At 32.1% G+C, this 23,146-nt stretch overlaps 2 protein-coding genes across 13 annotated transcripts in view; one reads left to right on the top strand and one right to left on the bottom strand.

Moving 5' to 3' along the window:
* Positions 1 to 12,677, top strand: part of LOC145975137 (uridine phosphorylase 1) — a 25,175-nt gene extending 12,498 nt beyond the window's left edge. For 3 of the 5 annotated variants that reach the window (XM_083105358.1, XM_083105360.1, XM_083105357.1), the window contains exons 2-6: positions 4,324 to 4,447; positions 6,007 to 6,168; positions 7,743 to 7,928; positions 8,071 to 8,403; positions 8,921 to 12,677. In XM_083105358.1, the coding sequence (XP_082961484.1) occupies positions 4,324 to 4,447; positions 6,007 to 6,168; positions 7,743 to 7,928; positions 8,071 to 8,403; positions 8,921 to 9,106 (991 nt within the window). In that variant the 3' untranslated portion in view covers positions 9,107 to 12,677. Of the gene's footprint in view, positions 1 to 3,976; positions 4,070 to 4,323; positions 4,448 to 5,143; positions 5,223 to 6,006; positions 6,169 to 7,742; positions 7,929 to 8,070; positions 8,404 to 8,920 lie in introns of those variants that run through there. The other 2 variants (XM_083105359.1, XM_083105362.1) reach the window with 2 other exon arrangements.
* Positions 12,085 to 23,146, bottom strand: part of LOC145975136 (uncharacterized) — a 64,703-nt gene continuing 53,641 nt past the window's right edge. For 6 of the 8 annotated variants that reach the window (XM_083105348.1, XM_083105347.1, XM_083105352.1 and 3 more), the window contains one exon: positions 12,085 to 23,127. In XM_083105348.1, the coding sequence (XP_082961474.1) occupies positions 22,878 to 23,127 (250 nt within the window). In that variant the 3' untranslated portion in view covers positions 12,085 to 22,877. The other 2 variants (XM_083105349.1, XM_083105355.1) reach the window with 2 other exon arrangements.

The raw sequence follows: 23,146 nt of genomic DNA, 5'->3' as shown, positions 1-23,146 counted from the left end.
GTGAAATGTAATTTATTATGCATATTTACTCTAAAATTCAGAAACTAAAAGCAACTAATTAAATCTGACATTAAAAATATTTGACATTTTGCGATCTATTTCATTTCATTGTCAAAGCGTACAAAAATAGATTGATGTCTGAAAAGCTATTTAAAGATTAATTCGATCTCTGTTTTATAATTGAATCGGAATTGAAACGTTTGTTCCTCGTAAAGAGTTGCTAGACGAGAATACATAAAATGTATGATAAGAAAGTCAGGCACAACCCAGTAAACACTATTATATTAATGTTCTATAAAAGCAATAAAATGGAATGTTACAAGTAATATACATAAGTATTATTAATAAATTATTGCTTAATTTTTCATTCATAAATATAACATATGTTATATCGTTGTTACATCGCAATTATATTTCATATAAAATTGATTTATATAGAATATTAATCATATATAGAATTGATAATTAATAAATAAATTATAAATAATAAATAATTGATAATTGATAATTAATAAATAAATTATAGATAATAAATAAATTATACATATTTAATTTATAAATTCGGATTTAATTTAATATGAAAATGTCGATTTTTTGTTTCAAGTAGATAGTAAATGGATTATTTCGCATTTATCCGTCCAATTTTAAATAACCTGTTTAATATTTTGAATTCTTTGTTACGATTGTACTAAAAATTAAATTGACGAAAAAGACATGTACTTTAAATTTTATGTTAGTACTTGTCTTTTGCAGACTTTATATCCATTTCATGGCGAAAGATTAAATACAAGTTAAAGTTCAGTTAGTTTCGACGCGTAAGCGAAGGAACACGTATACAATAATATATCATGTTACAATAATATTCTGTTACATTACCGTTTTAATGTTGCAAAATAATACGTATGATATATTAAACTAATGTTTTATGTCATATAAGTAACTTGCGTCATATTATTTGTTACTTTCATGTTATATTACTGTAATAGTGTTTACTAGGAAGTACGACAATTTAATTAGAACATCTCTTCCTAAAAGAAGCTTTCAGATCGGGTCTTTTCGAATAGGCGCGATTAACCGCAAAAATTGATTTTCCTCACGGGATTGCTCCAGGATATAACGTCAAGCGACTCTTGTGACTTGTCGGAAAAATACGCTCTTTTATTTTTCACATGTCATTAATTTTAATCATTAATTTTAGCTACATTATTCGCTTCATATTTTGTTCAGTATATTACAGGAAACAAAAATGTAACTTTATAGTAATGGTAAAATGATAATAATAAAATAATAAAAGGCACAAATTCATCTGGGGTTATAGCATTCATGATATAATTGTATATTATACGTAAAAAAATAAGGAAAAATGGGTGAAAAACCGGATTATCCCCTGATCTTCGAATGTAAACAATATCAAACGTCCTTGCGAGATGCGAGAAACATCGAACAATAACTCATCGCGATTTTACAACAAAGATGTATGGCTGTTTCGCGATAGAAGTGACAGAAATATAGTGAATGCAACTCCGTGAGAAACGTAGACCATGTATTTTCACATATTCTCCACATTATTCGCATAATTTCCGTTGATTTCCGTCGTGGACCGCGAAGAGAATAGGAAGCCGCGTCGCGAAGGCGACAGTTTACAAAAGACAGACAACGTAAAAGCGGAGACACTTCGATAAGTCCTCAAACAAAGATATCTGACACGTGGCAGGAAGCAAGAAAAAGTCCTTTTTAAAAATAAAAAAAACAGTGATAATGGCAGGATATAAAAATATATTATTTACAGCCATAATCAATGAAAAAATAATGCCGTCAGATTATACCTAATGTTTCCCTTCGATTTTTATCTGATAATGGATAAAGGAAATGATTCTTCACTAGCTCAAAGAAATTTTTGTTTGATAACGTAACAAGATATAAAACCCAGTTACGGCTGTGATCAATAACAAGAGATGCAAGTGTTTGAAGTCAGATTATACTTGATTTTCTCCTTCGATTTTTACTCGATAGGAAATAGGAGAGATAATTCGAAAAAACTCCTTTATCGGCGGACTAAGCCTAGGATTAGTGGGCATCTATGTTCAAAGATACGTTGAAAGACCATCATCATAATAGATCGCATATAAGTTTCCACCTTCAATATTAAATATATCAATAATTTCTATTATTTTGTACAAATCAATCAAGTTAAAATTCAAATAAATTAAATATTATTTTTAATTAAGAAAAGAAGGCTTTCACAATTAGCTTTACGCAATATTTAATTTGTTAAAAACTTTTTATTTGCTCTATTAAGTAAATTTATATAAATATCGAAATATATTCTTCAATTAATTTCAGTTGAACTTTATCATTAAAGCATTAAGCACGGTTTTATTAGCAGATTGTTAATTATTACATTAAAAAGAAATTAAAAAGTGACAGAAAACATTTTTAAATCTTCATTAAGAAATAGATTTGCTAATTAATAGTTATTTTATGTTTGTTAAGTTATATTTTCGCAAAAGGGCAAAAGATAGTTTCTGAGCATTTCATATAAAATGAGATAGTTAAATATGCATTAATTGGTTGTAGATGCAAAATTCCTGAAAAGCAAAAAATAGAGTTACAATATAAATAAAAAGAATATAATGATAAAAAACCTCTCACGAAACAGATATTTTTATTTAAATGCTTCATGCAATTTGCATATATTGAATCTTCAATAGAATTTATGATTCAATTCGAGGTAGAAATAATTTCTGAGAAAATTCTCATCATTCTCAAGTATTTTCAGATGTAAGTAGATACGTGTAATCAATGTCAAACTATAACAAATATTAGTGCATTAATAGTTAACGCTAACATGATTATGGATGAATGAAATGGATGAATAGTCGCGCGTGATTTTGTGATTGTAAATCGAAACTAATCTCGGCAACAGTCTGTCGGGATTAAAGTAATGTATATACATTTGCATTGTCGAGCGATATCATGGACAATGGACAAACCTGAACTATATAAATATCGACGGATATTTTCTCCCATAGAAAACTCTGTAAGCATGGCAAATAGTTCGGTAAGCCTTAAGACGAACAAACAACCGCGACTCTATTGTTCCGTTCGGATCGATTCTGACCCATTTTATTTTTCGATATCTTCGTGAAAATAGTATGACATTTTATTATAAATTTCATAACATTTTCAGATTCTCATTTTTAAGTCGCATTTTTAGTTTAGATGAATTGTACATTAATATATTTTTAAAATTTTATTGCAGTTGATCAAGCATCATAAAAATAAATAAATAAATAAATAAATAATTTATATTTTAGCTCTTAAAATAAATAAATAAATAAATGAATAATTTATATTTTAGCTCTTAAAATATAAATATATAAAAATAAATGTGCATAAAATATAAAACAAGAACGTTTCTGTTGAAAAAAATCAGCATTAAATTTATAAAAAAATTTTAAACTCATATTTTTTGAGTTTAAGCTACATCCTATATTAGTTATAGCATATTTTTTTTAGCTTTAAGCTATATCCTCTATTCTGGGAAAAATTACTTGGTTTCATATCTTGCCGAGAAATGTTAGAAGTGAAGTATAATTATTCGGCCGATGAACGAGTGACTTGATTACGATGCGCGACTCCGGCCGAAACTGATTAAGGCTTACGAGCGCATTAACGAGATCAATTTTCGACGTTGATATAATTAACAATATGCCCAACCTTTCGCCTGTCGGAAAATTATATTTGTGACGTCATCATGTCAAAGGCTATCGGTGAAACTTAATTGGAAACTCGCTCGTTCGTCTGCTTTTTGTTCGCGATGATTGAAAAATTGTGCACGAATACAGATTTATGATTTTACATGACACAACATATGCCTTCGTAATTTGATGACATTACAAAAAGACAGAATATTATGATTTAGATTAATGTGATGTAAAACATTCTATGTGAATATAAATTTTTGTTTGAATAGATATTCATAAACGACACCAACATTCTTTCAATAATTTACGCAGTATTATTTGGACGACGCAATTAACAATATCAAGTACTAAATTGGTCTTACGTAAGTTTAAAGCGTTTCATAAGCGAGTAAACGTGTAGCATGTATCACAGAAATATAAATAAAATGTTTTGATATGTTTCTGATATCGCGAGTATGTTGTATATTTATGTTATATATATTTCCGCGCGCGCAGGATAAATTTTTTTACCATATTGAATATAATAACGCTCTCTTTGACAGGACTTAGACTTTAAAATGCTTTAAAGTGTGCGAGTAAATATAAATAAAATACATATTTTTCATTTTTCACACAGGTACAGCGATGGCTCCGTACGATTACGGAATCCCAATATCGAGCTCATGGATCAGGATATATTGTATCATCTCGCGCTCGGCAGCGGTTCCCACGATCTCGTTGAAATGTTCGGCGACATCAAAGTAAGTCGGATGAATAATTCTCTTTTATAATTTTGCTCAAGAAAATAGAGCGAAATATTCATACTGGCGTACGTAGAAAGTCTTCTGAAATATTTGAGAAAACTTTATAAGTGTACCCAACAACTTAATCTCAATTTCACAACTCGATTTTTCCACTTAACAAAAAATTAATTAACTGCGCTTCGTCTTTTCCAAACTTTTTTAATTTTTAATATTCAATATCTTATAGTAACTATGCCTGGAATTAAAACTTTATTAAAGTCAAATCCGTTCGAGATTAAATAATCCATTTTGATTTCTACGCTTTCTTGAAATTCGATTTGCGAAACCGATTTGTTTTATTTCCAATCACTTATTATTAAAATTGCATATATATAACTAATGACAAATATATAGGCAATTATTATTATTAAGCTTCATGAGAGAGAATGTGCTTTGTTTGAATTAAAAAGATACACATGTTTCCTAAGAATTTATAATTGCATCGTAAGGAATTATAAAATTCAAATGAGTCAAATGAAATTATCAGAAGCACGTGCACGTTGTTATCACTTAGTCGCCAGTGTTTTCCTTTTTAACAAGCTGCATTTTAATTACAGTGCCATTGTGCTTGTGTTTATGTATCATATCGATGACGTAATGCATGCTGATAAATATTGGATGAAGTTTTTCAGTGACACATAATTATGTACAAGATCAAGTGATAAGCACGCGCAATATTATTGTCAGCATGATTCCGTATTTATATGAGAGATCACAAAGACAGATTTCTCACGTACGTTTCTAATTTAATTATAAAATAATAATTAAATAATATATGAATAATGCGATATATTTCCGTGATATGCGAAGTGCATATAATATATAAATATATAAATTAATATATGTGCATATAATATATAATATATAATATATAAATTTCATAGGAACCTATATCTTAATATTTAAAAAATATTTTTATAGATTCTTTATATAATCTATTTTTATTATTTATTTTTATTATATTAAATTAACTAATCAGTTTTTAATATGTATAATTGTGTTAAACTTATGTATGCAAAACGATATGACGTAAGAGGTTACATCATTCATAAATATCGGGTTCTTGATTTCCTTTGATGAAATCAGTTCGCGTAGCACACTTCTCGGTGGATATTTATTACATTTGTCAATAATCGGTTTACAGTCAATCGCGTCTTTGCTCTCTGCATTTGACACTCGATTTAAATCATGAAACGAATATGCATTAGTCGCAATACCGCGCAATTGTGCGCCAGGCTGACGATGTCACGCGATACGTTCGTGATGTCAGCCAATGTCAATAAATCGCGAAATATATTTCAATGACGTGCAATTACACCATCGACCATTACTCGTTTATTTTTATCATCGTAACCGATGATCTTTAACATTTAAGAATGAATGGCGCTTCAAGTAACAGATTACGAGCGCGTTAATAATCAATTTACGTGTATTTCCCTTCTCTCTTTGTCTCTCTTTTTTTCTTTCAAATTTTTTTAGTTTCTTAATAACGTTTTTGTCTTATTCTTACGTTATAGTTCGTCTGTATGGGTGGCACACCGAAACGGATGGAAAATTTTGCCAACTATATTATGAAGGAGATTGGTCACAAGCTGCCAGCAGGAACTACTCTTCTCGACATCACTAAGAACTCTTACCGCTATTCTATGTACAAAGTCGGCCCGGTTCTTTCTATCAGCGTAAGTTCCTTGATATAATCGTTCCTTTTGATGCTGAACATTTTTATTGTTTAATATAAATTTTATAAGACAAAAATTCTATTTCGTTATCGAAGAAAGTCAAACAAAGTGATTGAGTTCTTTAAAACGCTTTATTGTATGTCATCGTAATTGGAACTCGTTCAAATAGTAGAACATTTACACCGTCAAGCAGATTTATTTTTACACAAACACATCGAGTCGTACTTATTTACTGCGGCGTTTAATAAGAACGTGCTCGCGATATGCTTGAAAGTTGTTATCCTTTAATCGATACAAACCGTGACCGATTTCGCATAATTCGATCAGATATCGACATGTTAGCGGATCGTTGCGTTGAACGTCACATCTGTATAGAAATCGTGACACATTGAGTAAAGTCTGTAGATTGTTAGTATATCAATGATTATACCGATGACGATATAAAAAAAAATATAGTCTCGCTAAGATATCGTGATTCAAATATAAAAAATCATTAAAAAATATAAAAATAATATTTTAATAGAAAATTTGAAAATGAAACAGTACTGATACAATATTTTTTAAGATTTGATTATTTAACAATATTAAATAAAAATATATTAAAATATTAAATAAAAATCAGATATATTAAAAATTTATTTCAAATATAATAATAATATATTAAATAAAATATTAAATAAAAATATATTAAAATATTAAATAAAAATCAGATATATTAAAAATTTATTTTAAATATAATAATAATATATTAAATAAAATATTAAATAACATATATTAAATAAAAATCAAAGATATATTAAAAATTGATTTCAAATGAAATCTTCAGGAAACAAATAGCAATCTTAAATAAACTGAGAAATACAATAACCATCGTCGTTTTCGCGAAGCATATGACAATAGGCAATAAATACTGTTAAAAAGTCATTTTTAAAAAGACAATAGTATCGCAACATTCTTGACATCTAAGTTTAACACACACATAACGTCAACAAGATCAGCAATCCATTCCTAATAAAGAAACGATTTGCTAAACATTCCATGCTAATCATACGCCTCTCGCTTCAACGTTATAGTACTTCTCCTACATACTTGGATAATCAAATCGTTTTAACCGTCTTGTTTTGCGTGAAGTACACACTCGATATGTCGAACAAATCAATCGAAATTCGAGAAACGCAATTGTATTATTACCTGTGAATGAAATTATTTATAATGGAGATTCCTTTTACGAGTGAATATTCTCTCGATGCCGCAAATTTTTTAGTACAAAGCGTTTTATTTTATTAATTCCTGGAATTTAAAAACTTGGTCAATATAAAACTAACCGATTGGTTTAAATTTTAAATAATAATATCCTATATATTCTCTATTTGCATTGAAACAGCGCGAGTATAAAATAAATAGTATAAAAATAAATAATAGTATAAAAAAATAATAGTATAAAATAAATAGAATTACATAAACTTAACAAATTCAAACTAAAGAATATATTGAGATTCATAATTTTGATATTACTAAATTCCATAAAAAAAAACTCAAGCGAACATTATTATTTAAAAAACACATCTGTTTAGCATGGTATGGGCGTACCTTCAGTTAGCATCCTTCTTCACGAAGTTATCAAACTGATGTACCATGCGAGAGTGAGGGATCCAATTTTCTTCAGGATTGGAACTTGCGGTGGTATTGGCTATGAAGGTGGTACGGTGATTATTTCGGAGGAAGCCGTAAACGAAACGATGAAGCCTCACATGGAACTGGTCAGTTTAAAAAAATGTTCCAAATCATATATAATAAATAAAAAGAAATTAATAATTCAAATAATTCAACACAAATCTTTTGAATCTTTCTTATATAAAATAATAAAAAAAAGAGGATTATGTGGTAAGTTTAACATTGCAGATGGTACTCGGGAAGCTGCTGCGTAGGCCGGCCAAACTCGACCGACAGCTGACCCGCGATCTTAAAGCCCTGGCCCATCGCGAGGATCCTTACGATACCATAATCGGCAAGACCATGTGCTCCAACGACTTCTACGAGGGTCAGGGTCGTTTGGACGGCGCGTTCTGCGAGTTTACGGAGAACGACAAGATGGAGTATCTCACCAAGCTACAGGAAGCCGGCGTAGTAAACATCGAAATGGAGAGCCTTTGTTTCGCTGCTCTGACACATCATGCCGGCATCCAGTCCGCCGTTGTGTGCGTGACACTATTGGATCGACTCAAAGGCGATCAGGTATGTCCAATCTATGCATTTTCAACATATCGAGTTCCCTTCGCGACAAACTAGATATATGCGTATATAAGTTTCGTGTGCAAACTGCACGAACATCAAGGCACCTTTTGCAAAACTTGCGAAGATTCTTGATATAAAACTAATTGGATTAAAATTATTATATATAATATTATTATAGAATTATATAAGCGATTTATAGTCTAGTATTGAAGCATTTCTTGATTATTCGTCGAGTTTTACATGATTTGTTCTATCTCAAATATTTTCGTCAGGTATGAAAAATTGACTTTTAATTGAAGAAAAAATGACTGAAGAAGTGTGTCATTGAAAATAAGATCGCGTTATCGCTTCTTGAGTGAAATGATTAAGAAAGACAGATAAGATATCACTATTGCGATACAGTCTTTCGATTTTATTATATATATATTAATATGCTATAAGTAAAATAATTAATGTTATCGTTTCCTTGAATCGATCATGCTATATATCTAATCGATTGCTTTCGTGATTTGAAAAGGTTCTGGCACCCAAGGAAGTGTTAGAAGAATGGCAGATGCGACCGCAGACGCTGATCGCTCGTTACATCACCACGTACCTTCAACGAAAGGGTCGTCTCTCACTCGAAGGGTCACACGGTTCCATGTACGTGAAAAGTCCGCGTCGTTTCAAACTGGTACAGCAGGAATCTGAGAATTACGATTAAAGTTATTCATCACAACGCGAGTTCGAAATCTATGAAGATTTCTCTGGATCACGATACGATGGGACACATTGGCTCGATTTTAAAGTCGGCGATCGCGATTAATTTACGTCGCACAAATCATCATTTACTTACTTATTTGCGAAAAAATAATTTTACTCGCAAGAAGAGTCGCATAGCAAGTGACGTATGAAAATGGCATATTTGAGTTGAATATTCAAAGTTTTCTTACTTGATAAAATTCTTGATTAAAGTACTTAAAATTCTTTTTATCCGACAAGAGAATATTTGAATACAAATGGCTTGCATAGCTAAATAATACATTCTTTTTTAATATTTAATTGACTCAAAATCAAATGCAATTAATTTAATTGAAAAATTGCCCGATTTCCTTGCATTTTGCGAATTATTGATAGTAATTTTATCCAGGAATTATATAATTTTTCAAAGCCATTGTATGTGCGATAATGAGGCGATGATTCCTGAAACTCGCGAGAGAATTTACGATTTTCAATGTCAAAGCGACAGCCAAAGTTTCACCGTTTATTTCGTGCGGTGATCCAAGTACAAAGTGTGCAGAAATTTACAAACTGCACTCGAACGAGATAACCAAGCACATTTTTCACAAATACATATCTTTTGAGATCAATTTTGCATCTTCTTTGATTAACACGCGATAACAAATAAATATATCTTATAATCTGCGATATCGAAATGAAATCGTAAATTAAAGTTTTATCTACAAAATTATAAAAAAAAAATTATCAAAAATGACACCGAATTCCCAGATATTAAAGCTACAGTATCATAAGGAAATAAAATAATTAGAAAGAGTTAATCAAAATTACGATGCAATTGGTCGCGTAGAGATTTAATTTTATAATTCACAGGGAAGCAAGAACCGTACAGCAAGTTCGCATATTCGCCGATTAAATATACGAAGATTTTTTTCTTTTATTATACTCTAAACGAATGACGATAATTGTCTTGTAAATTTTCAGGGATTTATATTGAAAATTTAGGCAAAAAATTCGCTAACGGACCTATCCGATTTATTATTCGAAGTTTGCGTGTTGTATCTGATTTATTATTCGACGTTTGCGTGTTGTATCGAGAGCAGTTTCGAGAGAAATTGTAAATTTACCCTCGCGCAATCACCAACGTGTAATAGACACACCCGGTGATATGAATATATATATACATATTAGTACTCTTTAGGAAGTTCGGTAGCGCACACATTCCAATATGAATACATATATATAAATATATAGTCGAAGAATTAGCAAGAACTGTTCGATTGTTATCCGTAACATAGTCTGAAGACTACCATATGAAAAAGAATTTATGTTACGGAACGAAAGAAAAAAAGAACAGTCAATAAATATCGCTCTTAATCCTTTCTCAACTTCCCGTTACGTCGGTCCACCGAAATAATTGTATAATGCCATATTGCAAGATATTTATAATTAGAATTATATATTGTATCTATTATCGTGTGCAAAAAATGCGATTTAAGTTTTCTATTAAACATAGTTGAAATAAGATAATGGAAGATTTTCGATTACGTAGTGTCACACTATAATATCAATGCGTTATAATAAGTTAAAATGGCAACGACCGATTTATCAAGCAATTTAATTATTATCTGCAATAATGTGCGTCATACTGCCATGCTAACATTTTCTGTACGTATTGGCTGATACACCAATAAATGTAATTTCAAGTGTTCAATGTTATAATTCTGCTTAGAAATTTAGTTCAGGAAAGAAAAACATACAAATCTTTAGTCATTCTCATATAATACAAATAACCATTTGTAATTTGTATATTTTTGTTAAAATAACCGACAAATTTTCACAACACAAAATTATAATCAGCTTTTTCACACAAATATTTAATATATGTATGCATTCATATATATTTAAGCCAATTATATGAATCGCGAGCCTTTCAAATGCGAGAAAAGATGATAATCGCAAAGAAATTATTAATCACAAATTAGTTAGAAATTACAAAACTAGCGAAAACTGACGAAGCAAATATGTGATCGTGATATTTTATCCATAGGGTTGGACAAAAGATATATATATTAAATTTCGGAATATAAATTATTTTCAGATTTTACTCGATAAATTTTTACACTCGTATTACAAGATATTAAGAAAAAGATTTTATTCGGAATCTTTAGATAAAAAACTGCATTTTCTTCATAATTTTATTTATATCAAGTATAACGTTAAACAATATATATTCGAGATACTGTCCAATCCTAAGCGCGTCCATGTTACTGCGTTCGTTATTATTATTATTAATATTCTAGAAAAAAAGATAGCAAAGTTGTATAGTTGTATGATACACCTTCGTTAAAATTGTTGCTAGCAAATACGATTTGCATTTGTCGTTCATATTAATCGCAACGTAAGAAACGGCGGAGTCTAGAATCGATATGTAATATTATAGTAAATCATTGACATTATTATATGATTTTAATATGATTTTCCCTCTCTATTTTATATTTACTTGAGAAAATTTTTCGTTATACGGCGCGTTAGTGCCAAATGAGAATTCTTTTCATTTTACTTACCATTGTACTTATTTTTTTTGCAGTTCTTTGCAATCTATCAACCAGGAATTTCATCCGCGAAGTGCGTCGAGATATTAATTTTACATTTCTTAATTATTCTTAGATGTCCGCAATAAAATGTGCAAAATATTCCAAAAGAAATGGAACATGTACGGTCTTCAGATAATTCTTTCGTTCTACGAATGTTTAAAATTAAAGAGTTCAATACAAGAAAAAATAAACAATGGTTTATTAAATAGTTTACTTTTTGCTAAGAGAAGAGAATTGATTTTTAGAATTAAGAAAATTATATTGAATTATTTTTTTAAACTAATGTGCCATTTTTACAGTGAATACTTTATTTATTAAAAGCGAATAATTACAAATGAAAAATATCTCAAAACATTTATTTTTAAGACAAAATCCTTCTTTCTTCGTTTCTAGTGCACGTCATTTTCGGAACAACCGAGTATATTTTTTCCAATTCTCCGTCGTCATATTTATTTTCTTTCGTTCCACGAACAACGATATATCTGTGATGCATATTTATAATATGTATGAAAAATATTAACAAAAAGTATGTACCTAATGTTGATACGTATAATATACATATATGTATATTCGATTTTATCTACTCTCTTCGTAAATCCGTAACGCTTACTTCTCCTAACGCACTCACGATGTTACAACATTTACTCTATAAAACCTTCACTGTACTCCCCTTTCGCATATATAACTATTATAATATTAATCTATAACCAAATGCCTCCCGTTGATGTGACGGGATGCTCTGTTATTTGTAAGTTCGTTAATATGTATATTCGGCTATCTAATTGTATTCTCACTGTGTGTATAAACTTGATTATTTATATATTATTCCTATGAGAGACGTCTAACATGTCCTTTTAAAAATTAATTGCTGGTACATGGGTTACAAGGAAAAAAGAAGGAAGAAAAAAATACGTTGTTGATTGTATGTTATAAAAGGACAATAAAAGAAAATATTATATATCTAATAGCGTCGATTCTTACCCTCAATTTCATTCCAAGTTTGGAGATGATAATTAGAAACAAGATTATTTGCGATTAAAAAAACTGCTTATATATTATCTAGTTAAATATACAGAAAGAACGTAAGGCGGATGTAAGGATACTTATTTATTCTATAAAATAATGTACAAATAAGCAGCAATATGTGTATGCGAGAATAAATACAATGTATTATGTTTTGTAAATTCTAAGATAACGAGGAGTTTGCGAGAGAAACAATTTTATTTTATTTTTCACGGTTTTCTGGCGTTAGCTTGATTGCCAGAATTTATGATAGATGCTTATAAATATAAATCAGCTTTCACTTTATGAAATGCCTCATGATCGATGAATAAATCCGATTTGCAATCTTATCTCTCATGGAAAGTGCGCATGTAAAATGGGAAATGAACTAGGTATGCCATGGCATATTTTGAGGACTTTCGATTCTAAGTATCACCAATGTAGAACATCTAGGATATTTTAGAAAGACGATCGAATATATTAGATATTGATTTTAAAATAATTCGTACTCTTTTATATTTTCTCTCGCAAGAAGAAACCTTTTTTACTCTCTCTGATGTAATCTCTGATATAATCTCCTGTAAGAAAATTTAAGAGGCTTTAAAATCTTCTTTTCTTTTTTATAAGAAGAAAAATATTCTACCTTTCTCTTCTATAGCGGAATAATCAGAGATTAAGAAACTCAATCTATTAATAAAGTTCAGATACATTAAAATTCAATTAGTAATTGAAGAACAATATAAACGTCTAATTTTTAAGCATGATTATTATTCTCTTTGATTTGTTTTCGTATAATAGTCGGGAACGACATGTCGTCGAGTAGAAGGACCTGGATATGAAGAGCGATTTTATTAGACTGTCATTTCAACTCTTTACACAATGTGATCATTATGTTAATATACAATTAGGTGTAGGTATCGACACAGAATATCGAGTATAGAGCGCACTACCTCGTTATCGAGCGGATGATGGGGTAGGTAATAGTAACAGCGGATAGAGTATGATGATAGTAATCATATAGTGATAACGATGACATAAATGTTTAGCCGTAACGATCTCACTATGTTAATGGATCTTGCTTAAAACTTCGTTATTTTTAAATGCGGGGAGATTCACACATGTATCCTCTTTGTTCGCGTTCGTCTCGCGAGAGCGACGCCGTCGATTATGTCACAATTAACTTTCTCAGAGCACTTCCGTCTGCGACAGAGAAAACAACGGTTTGCGACGAAATATTGATTATTGCATTATACAACATCAAATACGGAATCGATTAGAAATCGATATCAAATAAATTTCCTATTTTTACAAAAGATGTCGAGAGAAAAGTAGGTTTTCTCTGGCTTGATAGAGGCTAATCAGATCTCGGGTCTCATAACGCGCTGTAACGGGAGTTACATGGGGTACTTGAGATGTGATAGTCGAAGTTTATGTCTGATATTTTCGTTTCTTATGTCTCTACATATACATAGGCCATAACTGCTTTCCTTTATTGCCGTCGTTGGCTACAAAACGCAAATAAAACCGCGCCGGCTGCGACCGACCCCGATGGAATCCCGTTACATCAAATACCGCGAGACCGCGATCGATTTTGCGAAATCGAACTTTCGTTACATCCAGTACAAGTTGCAGATCGGTTTATGTGCATAGATTCGAGAGATTTCACCGCATTCTGTTGCGACGAAATTTCAAACCTTCCGACCATTGAATTATTCATTTTGGAAACGGAATGTCAATCAGTATTGTTAATTCTGTTGTTAAAATCAATGTATTTAAATGCAACGCGCGTTTTCTCTGTCTACAAACGGAAATTGATCCCCGATTATTAGGATAATAAGGCTAAATTTAATCCTAAATAATTTTAAATATCACAAAGAATATATACGCTATTTCTCTTTTTTCGCTTTGTCTGATATCTTTATGAGTGACCATTATTCTTTCTTCATTTTTCATTATCAAGATAAGCAGTAAGATATAAGGTTAACATTCCAGTCTGTTAAATAGTAACGCCATTTATTCATGAGCGAGTAAATTTGAATGAATACCCACATTATATAATCAGAAAGTTGAGGAATAATTCTATTTTCTAAAAACATTCTGCTTATCCTCTATTCGTCGCGGCGTCAGAATCGCGTCGAACGCATCTAAGAGACTGGATAAAATCGCCGGATATATTTATCTTAAAGTACAATAGTAATGAGATGATAATATATAATAATAACGCGTATGTCTACTGTATGCGCGAGTACCTTTAACTATGTTATATCAAATTTATCGAGTACACTGGAACGATATCTAAACTTAATCAGCCTCTTTATAATCAACAGCTATATAAAACTCATCCTGATGTATAGTAAAGTTGCGTCTTAGCTATATATATGTATATATATATGTATGTCGTAAATGTATCGTGAACGCGAGTCGCTCGAATCCCACCGAGAGGACTCGACCCTTGACACGTCTACAAATCGCACACTTACATCTAATTCACGTGAAGCCTGTAAGCGAGCAAATGTTTATCTGTTTACCAGCTCGTTTACACGGATATGCAATTAGGCTAAAATACAATTACTTAATCTTCATCTCTGTAAACGGAATCATTTATTTTCGAAGGATTATAATAGAATTAATTCATCGACGTTGACTAATAAATAAACTATAACTGATGAGTATTTTGTCTTTTCTGAATTTTATTTTCTTCTAAATTTAATTTTATACAATGTTAATCATCTTATAATTATAAATTATTAATCATTATAAATAATCAACACTAATTGCTTTGTAAAACGAAATGTAGTATTTCTTTTGCGCTCATACCAAACTTTGAAATTAAGAAGACGAATTAGGATATCGTCTTGACCTCATTTTAAATCAGAGAAAAAATTTTGTACGCGAAACTTATAAAATCGCATGCCGCAAATTTGCTCGCTTATCGACCTACTTCGTATAAATGAGAATTAAAATCGTAATTATAGTATAGTCACTTGAATCAATCTTATGGCTTATACGTGGCTACGCGTCTTATCACAATTTGTCTAAAAAATAAACAAAGAAAATTATCTTTATTCTATATAACCTAACTGAAGATCTGCCATCATCGAGGCATGAGGATACATTCTCTGCCATTTTCGGGAAAAAATGCACTAACGAGGAGCGACGAGATTAATCGCGTTAATTTCCGATTCTGAGCCTCATCAACGCTGAAGCAATTTGTCCGAATCGCACATCGCTCAAATTATCTCCATTCGCGAGAATAAAACAAGTCGATCGACTGGAGGAGACCAGAGCGAAAACGGAATCGAATATTGAAACTTGAACTCGAACGATTCGGCCTGGTCTGCATCGCAAAAATAATCCAAGACTTTAGTGAAACAATGATTAACCAACTTTTTTTGAGAAAATTAATCTGTGTTCAATTTTCTCGAGTTTAATTTTATGATTGAATTGAAATTAGGAGAATGTTAAGATTAATTTTCTCAAGTTATCAGAGAAAAGTTGGGTCCCCATTGCTGCATTAAAATCTTTTCGCGAGAACATTGCTCTTAACGACACCATATAAGCTTGCCACATAAACTTCTTTCTCACAAGTTCTCAAATTTAATTCATCTGATTCTACAATTCCATCTTGAAGATACTGAGTGTCGCAGGGATTCTTAAATAAACATCGTGTCATCCCTCAAATCGTGATTTCATCGTTATACTATCAGGTGTTATATCTAGCCTGCCAAAAATGGAACGGTAGGACGAGATGGAACACATAAGAAAAAGAAAAAATATACGAATTGTCTTGTTCGGCAAAAAAAAGATTTGTCCTACTTTTTGGCACACGCTTCCCTTGTCTACCATATCGTGGCTTTAGGCCATTTATTACATGGCAGTGGCATAAATCACGTTTTGAAAATCTTTGATGATATAATATGATCAGAATGAATATTATTATAACGCAAGATTAAATTGCAATTGAAATAGCTTTGCAATTTTCAATGTACGATCGCTCGTGAGCTAAGAAATGAGAATTAAAAATGCGACAGTCCTGCGTTTAACGCCGAATGTGCCCCGAAAGAGTACAAATTACGAGAAAGGTCCTTAGAGAAAAACGTGATTTACGCCATCCGCAAGATAAACAGCGAAAACGCGGATTCTACTCGCGGTCAGATGATTCGTCGAGTCGCCTGTATGCGATCATTCGCACACACTCTTCTCCTCCATCCAATCATTACCCTACGACAGCACGAACAAATGCTATTGAGTGAGCTACATACACGAGAGTATGCGTTACTAGACCGTTACAATTAATATAAATATATTGTCGGATATATTATCGGATCCTCGGAAACCCAGGTGCATGCCCGAGTTCTCGGCAAAATGTCCGCAATGGGTTTCGATCAACGGGAGTCGCTCGAGATCCTCGATCCAGACCCGCGGAATAATTAGCACGTCGTTAATACAAGAGCACGGTTTAGACGGCTCGCCGGATTATGCACCGTTTGCTTTCCAAAGCTTCGCGTAAAGTCGAAGCCGTGACTGGCGAAAGTTCACAAGTTCATCCGCCGGCGTTCCGACATGATCGATATACGCTGTTTCTCGCCCATTAATTCTACCATATTAATCTTCGCCTCTATACGTTTAAGGAACAAGGGCGCTTATAATTCAACCCTCTCTGATGTTGGTCTCAGTATCATGCTATCCCAAAGGAACGATATTATATCGCCGCCACGTGGCTTTGATTCGTTCGAAGATGAACGCATGTATAAAAGCGCACGTCCATTTTGTCAACTCTTTGAATCGTCTTGAATTTATAAAAAAATGCACAACATAGAATATTTCAAATAAATTAAAAACATTTTTTTTCTCGACTTTTCTTGATCCGATTTCTCTGATTTCATTTTTTATATGAAATAATAATTATATCAGTATAAAAAATTCTTTCTTTAAAAGAAAGAATATATTGCTTTTTTTTATAACGAAATATTTCTTTCAAAGAGCTAACAATGTCCTTTTAGTTCCTTTTTCCCGGTATAGCCATAAGCTTCGCAGAAAGCGCGTTCATCTGCGATCGTTAACAATACGCTTTTCCACCTGATACAATCATAAACGTGACATGCATCCGTAAAGTCATCATACGCTCCTCCATTTGTCTGATACCTTCGCCTCTATCTACGTATTTACAGGACTAGAGTCTTACTTAAAATTCTCGGCTGCCTGAGAATCTTAAATCCGGGATGACCGAAAATCGTCGAGCAAGCAGAAAATTATGAGCATAACGAGTGTGTTATCTTAAAGACTTATCTTTAAATATACTATACGCGATTAGTACCCACCGCTTCTCCTACGCGCGATAAGAGTTATTCACCAAGGAAAATTTTCTTGTTATTCCAGTTAGCACCATTCTGCGGAGTCCCATTAAAACACCCTTTAACACGTATCGCTCGACGTTGATATTTTGTCTCTAAGCTTTAGCGTTCGTTAAGGTATATTTTTGTTACTCATTTTCACCCTAATTCGATGGTTTTCTTTATTACGCAATGTGTGCTTAGAATTTACTTGCTGAAATAATAATTAAATCTCTCGATTATATAATGGCGCATTTATACATATCACGATATACATGTATAATAATTGTAAAGTGATTTTTTGCTATTCTTTTTCCTCTAAAAATTTTATAATCTTTTGTAATCTTAAACCCACTTCTTTAGATTTACCAAGCTTAAAGCGAGATGATGTTTTTCTCCTGTAGCTCTAATTTTTTTTAATTATCTATTTTTTTAATTTTCGCAAATTTTCAGAGCGATATGTGTTAATTAGCGTCGCAAAGGTCTTGTATACAGTTTCAGTCAATTTCCTCAAAAGCACTTAATCCAATTATCAGTGGCCAATATTGTATTAAGAATCATGTTACTCATTATAACCTGCTATTTTGTCTCTCTTTTTATTTTTCTTTTCGCGAAAACATCGACTCTTTTCGCGTGGGAAGAGTTTCGTTTATTATCGAGATGATAAAGTTTTTTTTTTTGACATTAATGATCTCTTATAAAGCGTCACGCGTGACTGTCACGTTTGATCCGATCAAGAGAGAGTGAATTTCGAAAAAAAAGCCGACGTTTGAGAACGACAGGATTAACGATATCGGCTAATATGCAAAATTTCAAATATTTTCGACTTTAACGAGAGTTTGCGATTTTTTTATTAAAATAAAAATGTACGTTTTAGTGAAATGTTTCGCGATTCATTGATTTCAATATTTGAATTCACGATATGGAACAGCGAGCTCTGTACATATTGTCGCGAACGTTAATGAAAATGGAATTTAACAAGAGATTGTTATATACAAAAACGGATCTCGTTATATGCATGTAGTAGATACATGCATACAGTGGATTGTTCTCTTCTCGTCCAACTAAAATTTAAAGACCTTAATCTCTCAGCTAAAACATTATCTAACAATCGGATTAAATTCGGATTTATTTTACATATAAACAGAGTATTTTCAGATGTTTAAAAATTACAAATATGTATATACAATACAACATTATAAATATATACTTAACTCTCTAGTATATCATACTAACTTTTTATAAATATTTCTTTTCTCTTTTTCATCTTGTATAAAAATAATAAAAATTAACTCTATTTCATAAACTATTAATTTTTCATATTTATAAATTTGCAACATAACGAAATAACACATGTATGTTATTATATATAATGTATTATATAATACAAATATATTATATATAATGTATAATATATTATATATAATACAATCTTTAATTTAAATTTAAATAAAATATAAATCTCTAATACTCTAATATAAATTTAAAAATAAACAAAACTTATATAAACAAATTAATAATTTTATCGCGAAATTTAGAGTTGAAAATTATTGTTTAACGTTCACTTTGATATGTACAAAGATCACCGTAAAATGTTAGAGATTTCCGCGTTCTTGTACTTCTTGTACTACTTTAATATTTTCAGTTCGAAAAAAAACCAATTTCTTATTAAACTCATTTTAACCGAATTAAATTTCGACCTTGCTTTTCGCTCCAGTTTCCCATAATTTTTCTTTCGGTGTTTTTCACGGTTTAGCGCAACACGAATATCTCTATAATAGATTGTCAAGGATTACAGTCGTCTTGTCAGTTCTCGTTTTGTCCTGACTCAACTAGATATTACTTGATACTCTGAGTAATTTTTCCCGAAGATACCGATTTTTACACGGAATGTATTAACTCTTCAGTCGTCATTTAGGAAGTGACATAAATTATTTGATCGTGTAAAAGCGTATATGTAAATCCACGAGTGACATTTCAATCTATGATAAATAATTCTCATGTATATCTGTAAATCCATCACTAATATTTAACATAACAAATAATTGAATATATGTGATGTTTTACAAAATCAAATATTCAGTAGTAAAATATGAAACAATTTCTCTGACATAATCATAAAGATCTATAATTTTAAAGTAAAGTAGATTTAAAAAAGATTGATAAATGTTACAAAAAAAAATGCCAATAATAAAAAAAAATAAATTATCATGCTACAGATTGCGGAAAATCTTTCTAATATCGAAATCTGTCGTATTATCTTACTAGCATGAACGCCGGATAAGTGTCTTTCGTTGAATCAGCTGAACGACCCAGAGATAATCCGTCCGGACTAAAAATAAGAGTATCACTTCGATCCTGCACAAATTGAGCTGAACATCGGCCTTTACAGACGAGCTTGAACATCTGCCAACCACGATTCGCATGGCTTGTCTATTTGGTTACCTATCTACCTACCTGAATCAAAAGGGAAATCTGCGCCGCTCTCGCGATATCGATTCATCTCGTGACCGACATCGGAGATTCGGAGCCGCAAGAGAAAAGATAATTCATCCTTTCAACTTCATTCCCTCCCTCGAGCACCAAGGGCAGTTCTTGAAACATTGAAGTCAGCGAAATATTTAAGATGTCTCAAATATATAGAACTACTCAGGGAAATATGAATAGTCAGCCTAAAGTCAATTCTCTAGTCACTCTCGCTCGATATTTTTCAGAGGCCTATTTTACATTGCTAAGAAAAAATTGTAGTTATGTAAATTTTTAGACTGCAAAATAAAGTAACAAAATGTAAATCTAATTATTCAGGGACTCTAGATTATTGTTGCGACAAATTTAACAATCCATGAGATTCTGTTTCAGCGTCAGAGAATTAAATAGGGTGTATTCGCAAAAGGGAAAAAATTCAGAGTCGTCTCAACTTCTTTCGCTTCGTTGAATCGTATTTCCCGTTTTAAAGGGACGTGCTAAAATCGCGCGCGAAGATATCTTAAAGACTACTTTTGGCCAGAAACGCACGCCGTTGCGACATATAGCTATTAGATGTATCTCTGTGATCGCGAGAGCTTGCTGCTCTTCTTGGCGGTGTAGGTAGGAAGGGCGTATCGTCCGGCGCGAATCGAGAATAACTGAGGCTTTTAATTAATGCGAAACCGTGCTGAGTGTCTTTCTTTGCCAGACGTTAACTCTTTCGATGCGCGAAAAAAAGATGCTACAAATTCTAATTAATTCTTGAAAGATGAATCATGTTTGTGTACAATATTAATTTGCAAACATTTCCACAGAATACAACATTTAACAACCAAATAATTGAACTTTTTAATGTTGGATAATTTCTTTAATACATTTCAATTGGAAAAATTAGCCCATATGCAAAGAAATAACTTATAAATTATTTCTTTCTTTGTTACGTTACATCGAAAGGATTAACAATGTTTAAAAAATTCGATCCGCGTAAATTATCTCTTTTTTTATCGTGATTGAAAACGCACATCGATAATGCAGCCTGCAAAGATATGAGAATTCTATTTACGAACAAAAATATAATAGCTTAGTTTGTCTAGAACAATTTTGATATCTTCTATTGCAAAATGCATATAAATTTCGTCGCACATATCAATAAAAATATTAATATTTAAAAAAATATCAATATTTAATTAAATGTCAAAGTAATAAAAAATACAAACTTTGACAATTTTTATAATTTTTTATACGTTCTCTTAACGTAAATTTGTTTTATTTATCAAGCAAACTAAAAAACTTTTCTTAAACCTGTAGTCGTGTATTACTTTTTATCTACGAGTCTGATAATTTTCTATACATATTACATCATACTTTGCATTTATACCGCGATGCACTTATTAATTTATAATTTTTTACTTGTGTGTAATTTGTAAAATAATTAACGTAAAAGTACCGACTCATACGATCAACGTGTGCATGTTTAATAGCACCTTTGATCAGTACTGCACGTTGAATCTCTCTAGATCATCAATAATGCATAAGAACGCTCTAATAATACAACGAGCGTAAATCGAAGCACGTACGGTTCATAGTCTGGAAATGTAAAATTTCTCCAACGTCGTCGTTTTCGTTTCTCTTGAATACTATATACAATATAGAGAAAAATTTCCATCTTATATTCATACATACATGCACACGCACAATTTACGATTATAATATTCTCTCAAATTTTTTCAATTATCTTATGGTTTAACGGTAAAATTTGCCATCGAGCAATAAAATGTGGAGACACTAAGCACGGTTTCCAATCGAGATCAATGCTGGGCATCATCTCCGCACAAGCAGCGATAATTCGTAATGATTCGATTATATCGGTTTACAAACGAACGCCGTTATTTGAGCGATAAGAGACAACCGGTTGTTTCACCCGGTCTAATGCCGACCATAGTTCAACTCTCTCTCGAGATCTCGCATCTATAACGATCAAGCTAACTACATACGAGGAGTTAGTCAAACTCTGCTTGATGTTATATGACATTAACCGGTCATCAATCACTCGTTCGCAAACGAGCCAGCCGTGTTCACGGCTGATTGCTTTACTCGTGCGCTGTACGCAGAGATTATACCCGATTCGAGACGCGATACGAACTCGCGAGCAAGAGATTAATTAATTCCCAATTACCCGAACGATCGCGCGTTCGCCTGTCATCATCGTCGTCTTAGCCATTTCCGGAAATGTCCTCTGGTGGACGAGCGACGGATCTTAGATCGAGAGCGGAGCCTCGTCACAACGGTGTACGAAGCCGTGCTGCTGCTGGAGCTGTTGCTGCCGCAGTTGCTGCTGCTGCTGCTGCAGCAACTGGGGTCATCCGCTGGTTTGCTCGGGCAGCAGTATGCTGACGGATTTGCGGTTCGCTGTGGAGACGGCGTGATGGTGGTGATGGTGGCCGCCGTTTGCCGCTAGGACGGACGTCGGTGCCGGCCGATGGGATGGAGCGACCACGCGCACCTCCGGTCTGGGAGAGGCCTCCCTTAGAGGGCTATCAACGCCCATCAGCTCCTCGGGGTTCGCCGCCAACGATGTTCTACAACGATGATCGCGAAAGGCCGTTCGCCTTGTCAATATGATCAACG

The sequence above is a fragment of the Camponotus vicinus genome, unplaced genomic scaffold (genome assembly GCF_025532165.1).
Source record: "Camponotus vicinus isolate PSW18456_S1 unplaced genomic scaffold, iyCamVici1.0 SCAF_7, whole genome shotgun sequence".
Taxonomy (NCBI): Eukaryota; Metazoa; Arthropoda; class Insecta; order Hymenoptera; family Formicidae; genus Camponotus; species Camponotus vicinus.
This window is presented reverse-complemented; position numbering and strand designations above follow the sequence as displayed.